Raw genomic sequence first — 17,794 nt, 5'->3', positions numbered from 1 at the left:
ACTGGGGAGGCTGGACCTGTGGCTGAAGCAATAACTCTGGGCTGATGCTGTGACTTAGGAGGCCTGGAGTCTTGACCTGTAGGACTGAACTGACTGGACGTTAGAGAACGGGGGTTGGACGATAACGCACGCCGGGTTCTTCTGATCGATTGAAAAAGTCCAAAGTTTCTTCCAGGAGTTAATCCACTAACTAGAGTTTTATGTTTGGGCCTTGGAGAATTGGGGTATGTTGCAGAAGTCCTCTCCACTGTTGGGTTGCAGCATCAAAGGAGGAAGCATTGCAGTGAAAAAGCAGGTTAGATTAAATAAATAAATGCATTTCCAAGCAAAAGAAATACCTGCAAAGTACATTAAAACCAATGACATAAACCAAGACCATCTGACACCAGAAATTCAGCCGATTGATACACGAATCCCATGCATGATTTAAAGTTTATTAAATCTTAGAGCAATAAAGAACACAGAAGGTGTGAAGACTGGATAGAAATTCAGAACCTGAGGAGTTTAGATGCTAACAGGACATGCAGCTGGTTTGTTACCCAGAGAAGAAACATCGGCTTTGTTAGTCGACGGATGGTTGGTGGTTAGAAACGGCAGCTGGAGAGTCGTCCCTGGATAAGGTTCAGGTGAAGAAACGAAGGAAGAAACTAGAGAAAAGAGGGTGGTTAAAAGATAAAGAAGAGCAGGAAGATGAAATTATTAAATATGTGATTGAAAATTAAGTCACTAAATTTACAGAAACTGGGCAACATGTCTGACAAACACAAGGTTCCTATGCAATCTGGAGGAATTTGAAAGATGCTTTAAGGCTCTCAGGTTTCAGTTACTATGGAAACAAAGTATTGATTTGATGTGTTTCTCTAATGAATCTTGATAAAATGATCAAAAATAAGTTTATAAAACATTGATATTTTATCTTGTGTGTTGATGAAAACAACTGAAAGTAGCTGCTTCACCCATCCATCCATCTCTATAAGAATCTGCTGAGCAGGGAAAATGTAGGTATTTTAACAGGAAAACAGGAACTCATATTTAAAGAAAATATTTCATTACCTAACGCTAAATGTGTATTTGTTGGTTTGAATGATTAAATCTTGAATCAAAATAAGTAAAAATCAAGTTTGATGTCATTTTAGGTGTAATTAAGTCATGCACGTTGTTGGTGGAATCAAACAAGTTTTGCTAAAGTATTAAGAAGTAAAAATAACACATGCATAAATGTTATTGTTTCCAAAGCAAACTGGACACTAATCCATGCAAGTCTGTCCAATCTGCCCTGTTTAGCTTCATTAGATGTTACTTTTCCACCAAACCAGAGTTGGTGCTCAGGTTTGTGTAACTTCCTCCAGAATAAAAATCATTTCCTGTTCAATAAACAGAATAATGATGCATTTCAAAGCAGAGGGCGGACAGAGCCATTGTTCTGCAAGACACACAGGTCTGAAATATTTCCAGGTCCCAAGAACAACTTGGTCCTGATTTGAGTCAAAATCTCCCCGCATCACTAAACTCTAGTATTTATTAGCACAGATGTTTTAGTGAGAGTAGAGACTGAAAAGTGTCTTTACAGGATGTGGAAACTTCTTTAGAAGCAACACCAGCCCTGTTCTGGTACCAGAACCGCCTTGGTGGAAAACACCAACCGTTTATAGCTCTCTACTGATTCTGTTTCTTTTGTCACACTTTCATGGTTCAGGTCAGACTAATCTTTATGTTAGACAGAGTAAACACAAAATGCATTTATTGAAATGAAGTAATTTTCTATCTGGACCAACCTGGTCATGTGTGAAAAAGTCATTTTTGTTCTACAGTCGATGATCACAGCTATCATCAAAAGGTGTGGGAGCAGGAAAAGAGTTTGGTGCATCACTGTGCAAGGATTTTGGATGACATTTGAGGAATTCTGTCTCAGGACTTTGATTAGGCCACTTTTTAAACTACTGAGATGCATTTTGAGTCATTGTAATAATGCAAAATATAAGTTTAATTTCACAACCTAACGATCAAAATTCATGATTCGATTAGTTACAAGCAGCAATTTATCCCCAGATCACCATGCTACTACCACCATGTTTTACTGTTAGCATGATCTTTATCTGGTAGATAAAGTGTTAGTTTTCTGTTGTGTTAAACCAGCTGCTGATGTTTTTGGTAAATGTGAGACGGGTTTCAGGTCTACCAACTGTGACGACTGCAGAAAACCCAAATGCAGCTCAGCATTTCCACAGACAGACTTTTCCCTCAAAGGCATTACAAAATGGAACAAACTCCCAGAAAGTCTAAAACTTTCCACTAACCTGAAAGACTTTTCTTGTAAAGTCAGGAAATGACCAGCAGAGTAATCGTGACATTAATGATTACAGAGCAGAAGTCTGGCATTTAGCACCATTTATAATGAAATTTTATGACCTTGTGATCGTATGTAGGGAATGTAGAGACTTAATGTATGTTTTATGGTATTTGACTGTTTTATTGACTCAACTGCTTGCTAAGCTAAATCTGGTGAAAAGCATATTTTATTCATGTTTTTTGCACATTGTCCCTGTTTTAAAGAAACTACTAAAATTAAAATAAAGTTCTGGCCTACTCTCTGCAGTCAGAAAGTTTATATTTTAGTGATTTCCGATCAGGTTGTGAAAATAGAAAACAATCCAATAGATTCTCTCATCGGTTCAGGTTGGCTTGGAAAATTTTAAATCCAAAAAACTGTTCATGTTATTGTGCATAATTTCTGCAGACAGTTTGGCGTTAATGTTGCTCTTACCAAGCACTGTGCTGTTAGTGTCTGCATGGTTAGTGCTAGCAGATGAAACGGCTGCAGTGATGCTGGTTGTCTGTTCAGCTACAGGGAAGTAAAACCATCACAGCAGGTTAGTCTCCTTCACCCCACAGCTGCTGTAAACTGTAAGAAAACAATCTACTTGTTCATGTTAGTCAGGTTTTAATGGTTCTGTTTTCATGTTGCAGTCAGTCAGTGTGTTTTACTGATGGATGCTGCTGATGAGGCTATCTGCCTTACCATGTGTGCTGCTGGTTGAAGCAATGGGAGCAGTGGTGGATGGAGGCGAAGTAGTGGTAGTGTTGATGGAGGCAGAAGCTGATTAGCAACAATATGGCGGCATGTCAGTGACAGAAATCACAGAACCAGACTGGGTTAAAGCAACAGCCTGTTGGGTCAAAGCAGCAGGAGCCTTTCTGAACTCTGATGGAGTTTCACACCAGAAACCAATTAGTTCTTTTAGGTTTTGTACCAGGACATAAAATGATCTGATGTTTAGAAAGGACATTTTGAAATAAAACATACATTAAGTGAAAAGAAACTTGTATGTGTTTTGGTTTCCTCCAGGTCTTTCTCTACATCTCTGATGTTTTCTCATGAAATGTCACTATTTCAAAAAACGTGAATTCAGATGTGGCAACGCTCAGAGCCATGTTATCTACATTTTGATTTAGTTTCTATAGATACTTGGTATGGGGTATAAAGTTACGAAGTCCAGAAATAAACTAATAATTTGGGTTATTTAGCCTGCAAAGAAAAAAATGTGGGTTCAGGTTTTACTAATTTTTTCACCACGTTGTTAATTTATTTATATAACAGTTTTGAATAAAGTTTCAAAAATATTTAATTAGCAAGCAAAACACTTAAATGTGAGTTGGTTAAATAAATGTTCAGTTAGTTTGAGGTTGAATATTTAGCCAGTAAGCTAAATATAAAATATATGTCTAGTCATCTACATACATGAAGAAGAACATTAAGCTAAATATTCAGTTTGAAGTTGAGTATTTCACAGCAGGTTAGTATATTTAGCTAAATATTTATCTTCAACTAAATATATGAGTATGGTGATCTGAAGCTAGCAAGCTAACTCGTTTGAAGCTAAATATTTAGCAAGTTAAATATTTAGTTGGTAAACCAAATATTTTTCTTGCTAATTAAATGTTTAGTTTATAAATGAAACATGTTACATTTAAAACTGAATGAACAACATGGTGAACAATGACTGAACAATTTTTCTGTTAATAAAGGCAGAGTCATTTTTAACTGTGCAGCTTTACAAACGACTCCATAAATGAGAAGTAATAATCATGTCCTGATACAAAACATCCAATAAGCAAAGACTGTCCTGGCAAACAACGAGGCAGCAAAGCAGATGAAGGCTTACCAGAGGAAGAGGAGGAGCTGGAAGTGCTGCTGCTGCTAAAGCTGGTGCTGAAGGCTGAGGTTAGAGGCATGCTAGGGGTGGAGGTGGAGGGGATGGGAGGAGGGGAGGCTGGAGATGACAAATGATGCTGGTGTTAACACATCCTCACTGTTCTCACTACAGGGTTAGAAAGGGACCGTTTCTCTGAACCAACTGAAGGAGAGCAACTCTAAAACATCAAGGATATAAAAAACCTGACAACCAAGAATGAAAGGACAGGAATGGATGACTGGGAAGGCAGAATGAGGGAGGATGAGGTTTGCTTACCGTGGGAGATGGCGTTAATAGCATGGCTGGTGTTAGTGGAGTCAGTGGATGAGTTGGTGGGAGAGGAAGCAGCTGGTGGAAGTACAGATGTTTGGATAAAACAGAGAAAGATGCAGTGGATGATAAATATGATGCAAAAGGAGATAAACAACGTCCCAAAAACGGAGCAAGTCGTTACCGTCCTCAGAAGCCAAATCCTCCTGAAACTTACAAAAAGTTTCTTTAAATACCATTACTGCTCTTCTGTTTTTATGAAACTTTAGAAACCATAAGAAGACAGCAGAAAGAAAAGAGGAGCAGTCAGCAGCGTCATCCTGGGGGTTTTATTTTGGTGCTTGGAGGCACTGAAGGTGGCGCCGTTTCCCAACTGAAAACGTCAAAAATGCAACAACCAGAACTGCAAAGGTACAAAATGATGAAGAGGCAAAAATAACAAGCGACTGCAGTGAAAACAGCAGCAGAAAACTTAAATTATAGAACAAACAGATATAAACCCCTGCTGATGTCTGCATCACCCAAAACAACAAATCCATCCAGCCGTCAAACTTACAAACGTTTTTTCTGCCACAGTCAAATACTAACATCACGCCAGAAGCTCATTGGTTCCTGCAAAATGCTTGTTTTTGTAAAGCAAATATTGGAAGTGAAAGTACAGTTCAGCTCAAACCTCTTAATTCCTCCTGGTATTAAGTGTTGGGAATTTAGAAAATTCCCAACACTTTTACGTAGATTTTAATATTTTTTGACAGACTTGTGATCCTTTTCCAATAAGAAACAAACTTCAGTATCAGCAGGGGTCTGAATATTTTGGGCTGAACTGCATTTCCTCCCACTCAGAGGAGCATGAATGCAGTTAAGCTCAGAGGCCAGAAAAAGTTTGTGATTTGGGAAAAGCAGAAGCTCAACATGAAAGTTGAGGTTAGAAAGGTTCGTCCAGAATCCAGTCAGCATCTTCCTGGATGATCACATTCCTGACAAAAAGGTTCATCTGAGGTTTATGTTTCACAGATTTCAGGCTGAGGGATTTTTCTCAGAGACAGTGGAAAGTTCAGCAATTTTCAAGCTGCTTGGGTTGAGGGTTTGAATCCCTCAGATTCTCTTTGCAGATGAACATGGTACCAAAGACCATCTCAAAAATACAGGATGTTCTTGGAAAAATGTCAAGAGATCCACTTCCTGTATAATTCCCAAATATAAACACAGCTACAGTTGAATCTGAACAGTGAACTCATAAAAACTTTAAAACTCCTTGAATATTAAGAAAAAAATGTGTCTTTTTAGTAACCTGAAATTACAATGAAAACACGTGTTGCACATGTGAAACAATTAAAACTCTTGGAAAACTTTTACATGTGACATACACAGTGTTTAACGTTATTAGATGATAACATTTTCACATGTGAGCCATAAAAATGTCAAATGAATACTGTTGACCATGATATTTATTAAATATTTGCCACATTAACTAATTTATTAAGCCATTTATTTATTTTTACTTCTTTTGGACAAGTTGGTTCATGTGAAACATGTGAGGAAAAAGTTTCCCTTTAAGTCAGAATCTAGCAAACATTTTAATTAAACCCTTTTGATTAAACAAATGAAGGAATAAATAGCATAAAATATATTTCCCATGTAAAATAAAATTAGAAAACATGTTATATAAAGATTTAAGGTTCTTAATTCCAGCACAGGCATTGGAGGTGTGTTTAGTTTTCCTACCTGAGCAGCCCAGTCCGCCCGAGTCGCAGCCTGTAGCCGGGTTGGAACCTGATGGGGACAAACGGCTCAGAATAAGTTGGTGATTGTTCCACACCTGAGCTGAACTTAAAGAATGGATAAATAAAGTTGATGTAAAAGTTTACAAAGCCCTGTCAGCCTTTAACTGTGCACCTCCACTGAAGCACAGACATCGCTAAGCTAACGCAAAATACAGATGACAAGCAAATAGAAATAAACCTTGGTTGTTCATATCAGCCCAGTTTCAGTTATTGACCCAGTATGTTAGAAAAACTATGATCAAATATCAGTACTGATTTTATCAAGCATCAGTCCCTCCTAGAGCTTATTGTGGTGACGTCAAGTTTATCTGAACATGCAGGAGGGCAGATCAGGGAATATCTGAGCAAATACTATGAAACTCTACACCACTTTTAAAGTTTGTGGCAAAGAACAAACTCAAACTTTTTTCTTTTCTCACAGGAGCAGCATGGAGACCAAACTCTGGGCTCCTCTTGTTCCTTAGCTTTCTGAATTTTAATGCAGCTGCAGCCCACACATCGGGCGCTACATCCACAGAAACGTCAGTAGGAGGACAGGCAGCCGCACAGAGTTGAGACTTTTTCAGAGGTAGACAGTTTCGTCATTGGATGGTTGTCAAAGCAAGTTGTTATGAGCACAAAACTATCCTGCCTGCTGATTTTTTAATAAAAAAAAGAGACAAGACCTGTTTTCTTGGAATTACAGTTGTACATAAAATGATCCAACCCACAACCAATTATACCAGCCTTATATAAATCAGGTTTATATAAACTGTAAAGCTGAGGCACATTTCAACAAATGAAATCCCATCCAATAAGCAGCTCTACAGTTTCTAATGTAAGAAAAAAAAAGTGAAAATCTATTAAAGGTTCTTATTCAGTTACTCTTTAGTTCCTGATTCTGGTCAAAACAAATCAGAGGAGACACTAAGGCTGTTTACACATGATGATCGCATTACATTTCCATTGTGGTTCGTTTCGCTTTACCACTGCTCTGAGTCAAACCAACCAGGCTAAATCAAAAACCTGTTCACCTTCTCTCCTGTGGGGGCGCTGCACCAACAACCACTGAAGCAAACGACATGAAAACCTCTGAAGAAGACACACATGTAAACACAAATGGAGTAGTATCAGATTTTAGAGGCTGTAGGATTTCTCTTTTGTCTTTGGTAAAATATCACAATCCATTTCTCCTGCTAGTGCTAGACTCACACGTTTCTATTTACCCAGAATGCCCTGCGCTATAGTCTGCTTCCTGCTTTCTCCGGTCCACTTGGCGTTCACATCTGCATTCAGAGTTCACTTCAAACCGAACCGACACCTAGATTTATAGGCAGACCAGAGTTTGCTGTTTTGGTCCTCAAAGTTTGGTTACATATTCACACCCACAGCTTGGCTGCCTAGAATTCAAGTTCTAGGCAGCTCTAGTTCTAGTCTAGATCTGCAACTAGAGTTCCGTAGAACTTGAATTAGAACTAAAGTTTGATTAAAGCAGACTAAACATATATAAACCTAAAACACACCTGGAACAAAATAAGATGAACGATAAGGATTTTAATGACCGTAATAAATGCCTACAGAGTCACACTGCTTCCTACAGGCGTTCAAATTAAAACTGTTTTGACATTTTATGGTCAAATTTAAATATTGTTGCATTTCTGCACTTCAAGTGCCCATATAGACATGACTGGGGCATTTCATGAATTTTAGTGAAGCTATTTGGATGTTATAGTCCTGCAATTTTGGTGATGATACCAAATCTAAATTTATTTTAAAGTTGCAGCAGATCCTCACATATTCATGTAGTTTTCTGTTGAAAATGATTTGCAGAACATTTACATCTTTGCAGATTCCTTTGGCTGACTTGCCAAAGCAACTTGATGCTATTGGCTGGTGTTTGGAAAGCAGCATCTTATAGTACCTTTTATTTTCCTTGGTGCTGATTGGCTGTAACCCCCAAAGGAGGAGATAAGGGAGAATGTTGATATTAACATTAATGGCGTTGGTTTACACAGTGAGTATTAAGGCATATTAAAGTGTATTAAGTGTCTGAACTACTAAGAAAAGCAGTTTTAAATGTTTTCAGAGGGAGTATCAAGCATTTGCAGATGTTTGTGGTCCATAAACCCTGGTGTACTGGGGGCTGCTGTATTTCAATATAGATAATTGGGAGTACAATTAGATTTAAATGCACCATGAAGTTGAAACAACCATAAAAACCTGTGTAGAAGTGCAGGCAGGGAGGAAATGCATCTTTACAGGACCCCGCGTTCAACACAAGCCATGAAAATTGGTTCTGATTGGACCCGGCCATTTTTAATAAGCTCCACAGACCTGAACTGAAGGCCAAAAAAGCCAAGATTCCTCAACCATGAGAAAAGTGGCATTTTGTGTTAAACTCAGAGGAATCACTCGAAATGTTAGCTATGCAGCGGTAATTAATAACAATAATTGATAAAACTTGTCACTGATCAACAGCATTTATCCTTGTTTTGTGTTAATACTGAGGTATGGCGGGTTTGAGGTTTGTTAGTGTAACAACAACATCAGCAAAGAGTCACAGCTGCTTTTATTTAATACAGTTGATGACCTCAGAGCTCAGAGTTGGAGAAAAACAGGAGGCCGGCCAGCAGCAGCAGCTATAAAACCTCCATCACAGCCAAACTGAAAATGACAGAGTTATAAAGTCTGACGCTGGGAGATTACCTGACCAACACCACCAGCTTCAAAGCGGACCGTAACTCTCCGCTCTGATCCTGTCTGAGATGACCAAACAATCCATTTACAGGGACTCCAGATGAAAACAGAGGATCTGACTTTGATTTTCACAAACTCTCCTTGTCCAGGGAGCCGTTTCACAGCTCAGAGCTCCGGGGTCTATGCAGGAGATGATTTACAACAGCTGAGAAATATCAGAGGAACAATAGCAGAGGCTTAAAAAAGGGGACAGAATGCAAGCAGGATGAAACTGCAATCATTTTGGGGATTTTGATCATATATACAAAGATAAAGTAACAGTATTTTTTTTGTCAATGTTCTAATTATCAATTTATTTTATTTTCTAAACGTTTTAACAGCAGTAACAGCTGTTATCTGCTTTAGTTCAGGTCCGTCAGGATATGAACAAATATTCACATTCGTTAAATAACATTAAAATGCTAAACTCTTTTTAGAGGCTTTTCTTTCCTTTTTCATGTTCACATTATTCCATCTAGATCCTCAGTGTAGCTTAGACTTGCTTTATAAAACTAATAGTTAATTTTCTCATTTCACGCTTTAGCTAACTTTGAAAACATTAAGTGCCCTTAGCTTCCCTAACTAATTTATCTGCTTACGTTCTAAAGTGCTAATTCACCTGGATGTTTTGTAAACTTTTAGTTGTGTTGAAGTTTTATCGACTGTTAAGAATTCTTCAAGAAGTTAGATGTTTATATTCATGCTTTTATTTTGAAGACGAAGCTCCATTTCCTCTCCTCATGTCTTGAAGTGAAATTGTTCAGGTAGGTAAGTAATGACAAATCTGTAGCACTTATTGCATTATTGATGTGGTTAAAGTTAGCGCTGTTAGTGCTTTAGAATTAGCTTCTGCTAAATACCGAGCTGGTTTAGCATTAGGGGAACTAATGTTTGTGATTAGTGCTTTAGGGTTAGCAGTGCTAACATTTTTTAGCAAATGTTTGCACAAAACTCCTATAATTTTGTCCCAGTGGCTACATTTTCAGGCCACGTGTTTCACTGTGAATTATGACTCTCCTACCACCTTTATTTACAAAAATAAATTAGTTTTACAAAATAAAATTGTCATAAATTAAACAATTATGATATTAATAAGTAAAAGATTATATAATCCAGAAATAATCAGTAAATCTTGAAATAAATGACGTTGAAAAAATAAGCTTCCCATTATATCTATTTTGCTTTTATTTCATGTGGACATTTATTAAATATTCATCAACAATTATTACTTTTTGAATAAAATGGCTCTCCATGCCAGTTACTCTAAGATTGTCTTATTAATTAGGATTTCTGCTCATCCTCTCATTATAGTTCTCTATACTAGTGGAGGTTTTCATCTGAATTGTGTTCCAGTAAAACTCGGGATTTAAATGATTCAAGTCAGTCGAACGTCGATGGAAAGAAAGCAGAGAGTTCTCACTGCTGATGTGAACTAAAGCTGATTGTATCTTTGTAAAAAATCAAACAGTGAACTAGTTGCTCCTTCTGTGGCTACCTCATAAATATCCAATGAGCACAGCTCCACCTCTGCTCAGAGATGACCTTCAGATTTCCATCAGATATGGAGATCAGGAACCGTCTTGAAGGGCCTGACAGCAGCAGAGCGGCTGACTGACAGCCTCCTGGTGCTGCCGTGACAACCGCAGGGTGGATGTACCGAGGCTGTGCGTCAGCCTGACGCTCTGACTGACACTGTAAACAGGGAGCTGCAGCAAACGCAGCCTGACAGGTGCTCGTCAAATCATCTGAAGCTGTTCAGAGGAGGCTTTTCTGCTGAGCCAGGCTAAAGGAGAGTCTGTATCAAAAAGGCAGAAAGTCCTCTGAAGATGCAGAGGCCTCTGACTGACTGTCCACAACCCGAGTAAACGGAAAAATCTGATTTAAGATGATAATCTGTCCTAAGCAACCTGGTGGTCCAAAGTGAAATGTTAAATTATGAATTATTACACATTAACCAGATCTGTCAGAAAACTTTCATCAGGCTTTCATCAACTCAAATTTAAGACTTTTTAAGTCCATCATGAGTAAAGACCAGAAACGAAGAACAGAATGTTTTACATTTTTTCAGGGGAACAAAACTGTCTGTGTTTCTGAGGAAGCAGGTTTGTGTTTCTCTACATTTTCCATCTCTACACTGTAAAAACACAAAATCTTACCAAGTGCTTTGGTCAAATATCTTATACTTGAAATAAGACAAATCTAACTCACAAGTAAACTATTCAGCAAAATATTGGATTTTGTTTTAAGCAAATAAATCCTTAATATTGATTTTAAAAAATTAAGAATTTTACTGGAAGTTTATTTCACTAATAAGATATTTAAACATTTTCTCCATGTCTTTATTTTTTTTACGAAGGTGGTAAATTCAGTCTGTTCGTTTAATACAGAGAGACATGCAGACTCTCCAAAGCAATGGACCAGGGAATGAATAGTAACACATGCCACACTTTTCAGATTTGAAACAATATGTGAAAAACATTGAATTTTATTTATCATTCCACCTTCCCGTTATGTAGCAACTTGTGATGATCTGTTAAATTAAACTCTGATACTAATTTTGTCCGTTTGTTCGCCTCTCAGTGATCCGGACCCGGCTTCATGTTCATATGGTTCTGGAACTGCTCTCAGTTTGACCTGGATGTGTTAAAGTAAAACTATTTTCCTGCATCTTAACGTCGTTTCCCCCCAGCAGCTCCAAGAAGAGTTTTATTAATTTCCATAATCTGAGACTCCCACAGCTAAAAGCGAAAGGTTTAATCTCAGCGCATGATGTTAGTGAATGAGTTTTGTGCTATCGCTGGTAACAAACATTTTCAGACTGACATATACAGGACCAAAATCACTGGTTCCTCCATTCTTCTCCATGCATTAAAGCTCTGTTAGCACAAGCTTTGCATATTAGAAGCGTGTTAGCAGCACTCACCACTAGTGGGCGCAGCAGCAGTTAAATGAATGCAATGAGGGTAGCAGACTGTGAAAAGAAGAAAAGGTTAGTGGGCACCAGGTAAAACAATCAACAGCATAATAAATTTAATAATGAACCTCATTTAAAGAGTACTAATATTTATTTTCATTCTAAAACCAAAGCAGAACTTCACAGAATATCTATTTTTATTTGTTTTTCTAGAAATTTATAGCAGCTACTTTTTTTTTTTTTTACAGTAATCAAGTTTTTTTTAGATCTATGCTGGAAATAGCTGAAAAACCACCAGAACTGTGATCTAAACAAGACAACTGGGATCAAATTATCGTCCATTTCACCAGTTAGTTGATGGTGCAAAACCACAGGGTTGGATGTGTTGGTAGTGGTTGGTGTCATCAGTTAATCCTGCATCCAAAGCCTCATTAAGTCCTTAATAACTGGTGCAAAGATCATTTCATTTCAACCTGAAGGACCAGAACTTTGCTTAGGCAGCAGAACTGAAGGACCCGGTTCTGCTGCAGTCGTTTTAGGGACAAACCATGGAAAACATTTCACTCAGTTGCTGTAATTTATTTCTTTAAGAAGCAAATGCTTTTACTTTGTTTCTTTTACAAATGTCCAGACCCAAAGACAGAAAACGGCAATTTTCTGATATGGAATTAAAGATGTAAGAAAGAAAGAAAATAATGAAGAAAGCAGAGAAATAAGAAATAAAAAATGGGAAGAAATAAGGGAAACAAAGACAAAAGGTAAAAAAAAAAAAAGGCAATTACCTCAACAGGCAATGAGGCAAGAAAAAAAATGTACAGAAGAAAGTTAGAAATGAGCAAAGTAGGAGAGAAAGGAAGGAAGAAAGGAAACTAGCAAGAAAGGAGAGAAGCGAACAGGGAAGGAAGGAAAACTAGAAAATGAAAAAAGGAAGCAAACAAGGAAGGAGGGAGGGAAGGAAAGAAGGAAACAATCAATCAGAACAACTGATTGTGGCAAATTTTAAGACCTGATACGACGTCTAGAGTCAAGATCAGATGCGTGTCCGCAAGTAGAAAACATAAAAACTTGCCTGGACAACAACCTGTGCTCCCCATTAACTAACAGCATGGACAGGTCAAACATGAAGAGTTAAATCAGATGCTAGCAGAGCTTTAACAGCTCAAACAAGCTAGCTGGGTGGAGGGCACAAGGAAAACCAAAACAAGCAGAGGGTGATTTGGGAACCCCAGGAATGAAGCTCTGTCAGCACCTTGTGAAATTACAAACATGTGGAAGTTAGGAGAAAATTACCTTCAAGTTTGCTGGTATATTCTGGTGTTTTCCTGTATTTAAATGAAAGTTAAAGGGTGTGCAGGACAATGTAGAATCTCACGATGGAGACGTCCAGAACTGCTCCATAAACACGGAGCCCCGTTCTTTCCTGCATACACAGCTGGCTGGAGAAAAAGCCCACTGAGGCTCCACACTCATTCACAGTTCTCTATAAACCCACACCTTGGCTTGTACAAGTGCTTCTCTGGATGTGTCTGTGTGCATAATACATTTTACTGCTACTGTGGGTACAGAATACAGTGAAAGAGTGAATAAATCAGCACACCATGTCCCCCTTGAACCGCTCCATAGTTCATGTTGGGAACTGTGGGAGAACTTCTCCAACTGAGCCAAACAAACCCAGACTCAAAGTGAAGTCTGGTCCTCAGCCAGCCAGCTTACTGGAAACCATTAACTCACCATCTGAAGGCAGAATGTAGCAGGATTTGGCAGAATATCCAACAGCCTGAATAGTTTAACACTTTGAGTTCCTGTTTGATACAATCCAATGTTCTGCATTTGGACCTGGTGATTGACCTGATACCACATCGCTTTGGATCCTGCCTCAAGGTTGAACCATTACTTCCATGTTGTCTCCTGTTTGGCTCACAGTCCATTTTCTCTTGCTTGTTATTCTATAAGACATTCTGCATGTAAAGGTCCACTGCTCCTCTCACTGCATTGGGGAGTCTTAAATACTGTGCTCCAGTTTCTCATGTAAAATTGCTCTGTGTTAAGAAAATCATCAAATAGAAGAAACTGAAAATATGTTGATAGACTATATGATTTTGTTTACAAGGCCTGATAATTTGTGCAGCTCCATGGCTCAGAGGAAGTTGGACTTTGCCTGAAGGAATTGACATTTGACCCCTTCAGCCGTTTATTTTTGGTCAAGGAATCCAAACATAGTGCAAAAGTAGCTCTGGAGGACCAAACTTGGGCATCTATGTTCTGCATAAAAATACAGCAGATGCACAAAAATATGGAGCCATTAGAAGGTTCTGCCACTCAAAGGTCAATATTGTTTTCAATACAACATAGTTTTTACAGAGCAGCTCTCCATGTGGTGGGCTCCCCATCACCAGAGATGTTTGCAAGTCATTTCTCCAAAGTACAAGTTAACACACAATCCTTTTAGGGCCCAGTTTGATCAGGTTCAAATCAAGTCTTTTATTGCACAAGTCCACTTTAACAGTTTAGTTGTAGTTATACTGAGCAATCCCTACCAGCTATTGTTGATATTTATATTTAAAAATGAATGTGATTTACTTCAAACCTAACACACAGCTCTTGACATTCATCTTTAGCTACTTTTCAGCGTTGTCATGCCCACCATCCAAAACCAGATGAAGATTATAAAGTTTACTCACTGCAGCTAAGTGTGTTGTCAGTCTGAGCAAGAGAGGACGAGATGGTCCACTGGCTGTTGTCCCAGTCGATGACGTTCCCCACCATGTCGCAGGTCAAGCCGCTCAGCTCCTGGACCGTCATGGCTCGGTTCCACAGGCGCAGGTTGTACATGTTCCCTTTGAAACTCTGCACCCCTAAGCCTGGACCGAATGCACACAGTTCAAAGTGAACATCATGTTTGCTTTACAACTTTCTACGTTTTTAAATGATCATCAGCCTGGATGGTTTTTACACCAAGAACTGTCAGAAAGTCTCCAAAATGAGAAGGAGAACATGGACCGGGTATGTGTTCACCCTGATAAATAAAATATCTTCAAAGCAACATTCCAACTGCTTGTTTAAGATCTGTGGCAGGAAATCTTTGTCTGCCCTACCATCACAAACATGGACATCGGGTTTTATATTAGAAACTCGTCCATTGTGGAAATTAAACCAAGATTAAGCTTTTCCTTAGCAACATTCAAGGAGTGAACCAAAGGATGAATAGACATTAAAGCACCTCATGCTTACATTGGAGAATCTGTCATGTGGCTGGTTTCTCTTCCTAAGGATCTAGTGACATCATTAACAGGACATAGCTGAAAATGGGCCATTTTTGGATCTTAGCAAAGCAATGAGCCAACAAATTACCACAAAAATGGTTCATTGACGCAAAGTTTGTGTGTAATTACCTAACCTATCTTCATGTGGGGAATTCAAACAATGCATGGAGCCAGTTTATCAGTCTTTTCTAATTGAATCATCTGGAATCTTTTACAAGGATTTTGATTTTATTAACTTTTTCATCAGATTTATCAAGTGTTACTACAGACTCTGTCATTTTGACCAAGAAGTCCACCATGCTAATTACTGCATAGAGACTGTTAGATTAACAAGTAAAGGCCCCTTACCTCCTAATTTGAAGACTCCTCCAGCTGGCACAGAGTGGCCACTAGATGGCGAGCAGCTCTTCCCATAGTAGCGCCTATTGAAGTAAACAGCCACACGACTGTTGGAGGACATCCAGAGGACACAGAAGAACTTCATGGAAGAGGTGAACTCAGCCACAGAGATGATCGACTCTACTGGGCAGACCACTCCGTCAATAACCATTTCCATGCCCGTCTGATTGTAGCCAAAGCTTAACGCCACGTTGTTGTTGATGTCGTAGTAGGTGAAGAGCCATTCTTTCTGTTCAGGAACCAGAAGAACTGGGAGTAAGTTGAAAGCAACACAGGAATAAGACAGTTTAAAAGCACAACTTGACAAAGGTCTCCTTTCATGATGTCTTGCCCATTTAATCAGCTGTTGATGAATAATGATTCCCAAGAAAGAACCAGCTTAGGGATTCTGTAATATTACTGGAAGCCTTGGTTGTTATAACCACAGCAAATGGGAATTTTGAATAGACAAACCACTGGATACAAGATGTACCTCATGTCTCCTGAGCCACATCTGCCCTAAATGTCACTGACTTCATCTACCCATATGGCAGGAAATGATTGAGTAAAGGCTCTGCCTTACTTCATCTGAAGTGTCAGAATTGTCTTTCATTGATGTAGACACGACAAAAATTAGTTTCATCTTGGTAAAAGAGGAATTATATACATTTGTGCAATTCTTTGCAAAACATGTAGAGATGCTAAAAACGACTGGATGGAAATCATAAAGTTGTCGTCCAAGCAGGAGTCTGTCTGCAGAGGCATGGTGCTCTCTTTATGACATCTGGCTACAGCAGAGCAGGAGACACAGGGATGGAGGTTTGATGTTGACGTATCCCCACACACTTAAAACATCAAAATGGTGAAAATGCAGGAAAAAACTTTTAAACCAGCACCTGTCTGGAGCCTGTTCTTTCCACCTCAAAGCATATGGTCAATTCATTGAGCGCCGGTATGGAAACGGAGTTGATGACCTCTGCGATTTGTCCGTTACCATTTGGGATTTTCACCTTTTGGTTCCTCAAAGCCACTGCGACTGGAGGGAGAGATGGAAGAAGCAGAGACAGAAAGCAAAGACAGTAAAATGCTGATTGTTTTAAACTTATTCAAACATGCATAAAAATGGGATCAATAAACAACTAAAGACTTAACACATCAACCTCAACAAAGTACATCATAATCTGGCCATATCAGTTGATGAACATTTTTATGTGGTTATCTGCCAGTCAACTCTTATGATAGTGGCTGAAAACAAACCTCCAATGAGGCATCTTAAAGAAATCAACATATCAACCAATCCTACAGCTCCTGTCTGATGCATGAGGGGCTTTTCCACCTGGATTAGTTTGCAAGTCATAGCTAGAACCTACCGTGTTGGAAGCTAACCGTGAAGCCCTTCTTCTGTATGCTGAAGTCAGAGATGAAAGAAACCTCCATCACGTTCCTTGTTGAGTTTAGTGTCAAACCTCGGGCCGTCAGACCACAAAACTTTGACTCAGTGCTACCGGTGTTCACCACGACCCGGTCATACATGCAGTCCTGTGCCTCTTCCAATTCAAAGTCCAAGAAGGAGAGTTGGATGATGAAGCCGGTCGGCGCTTGCATGGTCCACTTACAGGTGTGAGAGTTGGGGTATTTCTGGGGGTAGCAGGGTGACGTGAAGTCGCCCTGGGCCTCAGTCAGCACCACGTTACAGTTTATGGAGCTGCAGCCCAGAACTGGAGCAGATGGTGGGATAAAGCCAGTGAGTCAAACCTCCAGTTACATGACTGATAACAATAGGACAGGACAAAGGAAGACGGGACGGAAAGGAGACCAGAACAACAACGAGAGACGAGGCAAACACCGACTTCAGTTAGGTAAAGTTATCAGGCTGGATCAGCAGCAAAGGGAGTGAATGAAGAAAAGTTTCCAAGAAGGACTTCATAGATCCATGCAACAAACGAAGGATTTTCTCAAGAGTTGAGCAAGAAACTGAAGAAAGATTGTTTAGAAGTTTTTTCCTACAATCAGGAGAAAACGCGCCCACACTGGGAGATGTTGTTCTGTTAAAAAAAGTTCAGCAGCCAAAGAGAAGTTATATAATCAATCGATAGAAGATTGATTACACAGATCAACAGCCAAAAAATGTCTGTGGTTTTTCAACTGTTTTAGGGTAATTTTGATGAGCTGAATCCAAAAATCACATTGGTTTTCCTCCATCAGGTCAACTTTCTGAGCTATGGAGCAACATAAGCATCAAAATGCAGGACTTGTTCTCACGTTGGTTCAGTTTCC

General features: G+C 39.0%; 1 protein-coding gene across 7 annotated transcripts in view; it reads right to left on the bottom strand.

Annotated features, from left to right (window-relative positions):
* Nucleotides 1–17,794, bottom strand: part of adgrg6 (adhesion G protein-coupled receptor G6) — a 141,038-nt gene that overhangs the window by 102,587 nt on the left and 20,657 nt on the right. For 2 of the 7 annotated variants that reach the window (XM_016677880.1, XM_016677881.1), the window contains exon 3: nucleotides 16,888–17,235. In XM_016677880.1, coding sequence (XP_016533366.1) covers nucleotides 16,888–17,235 — 348 coding nt within the window. Of the gene's footprint in view, nucleotides 1–539; nucleotides 648–2,764; nucleotides 2,843–3,019; nucleotides 3,098–4,163; nucleotides 4,272–4,469; nucleotides 4,542–6,188; nucleotides 6,237–11,885; nucleotides 11,934–14,557; nucleotides 14,738–15,487; nucleotides 15,768–16,413; nucleotides 16,554–16,887; nucleotides 17,236–17,794 lie in introns of all 7 variants that reach the window. The other 5 variants (XM_016677882.1, XM_016677883.1, XM_016677884.1 and 2 more) reach the window with 5 other exon arrangements.

Source organism: Poecilia formosa, unplaced genomic scaffold, assembly GCF_000485575.1.
Source record: "Poecilia formosa unplaced genomic scaffold, Poecilia_formosa-5.1.2 Scaffold168, whole genome shotgun sequence".
Classification (NCBI taxonomy): domain Eukaryota; kingdom Metazoa; phylum Chordata; class Actinopteri; order Cyprinodontiformes; family Poeciliidae; genus Poecilia; species Poecilia formosa.
Note: the sequence above shows the minus strand (reverse complement) of the source record. Positions and strands in the feature narration are given on the sequence as shown.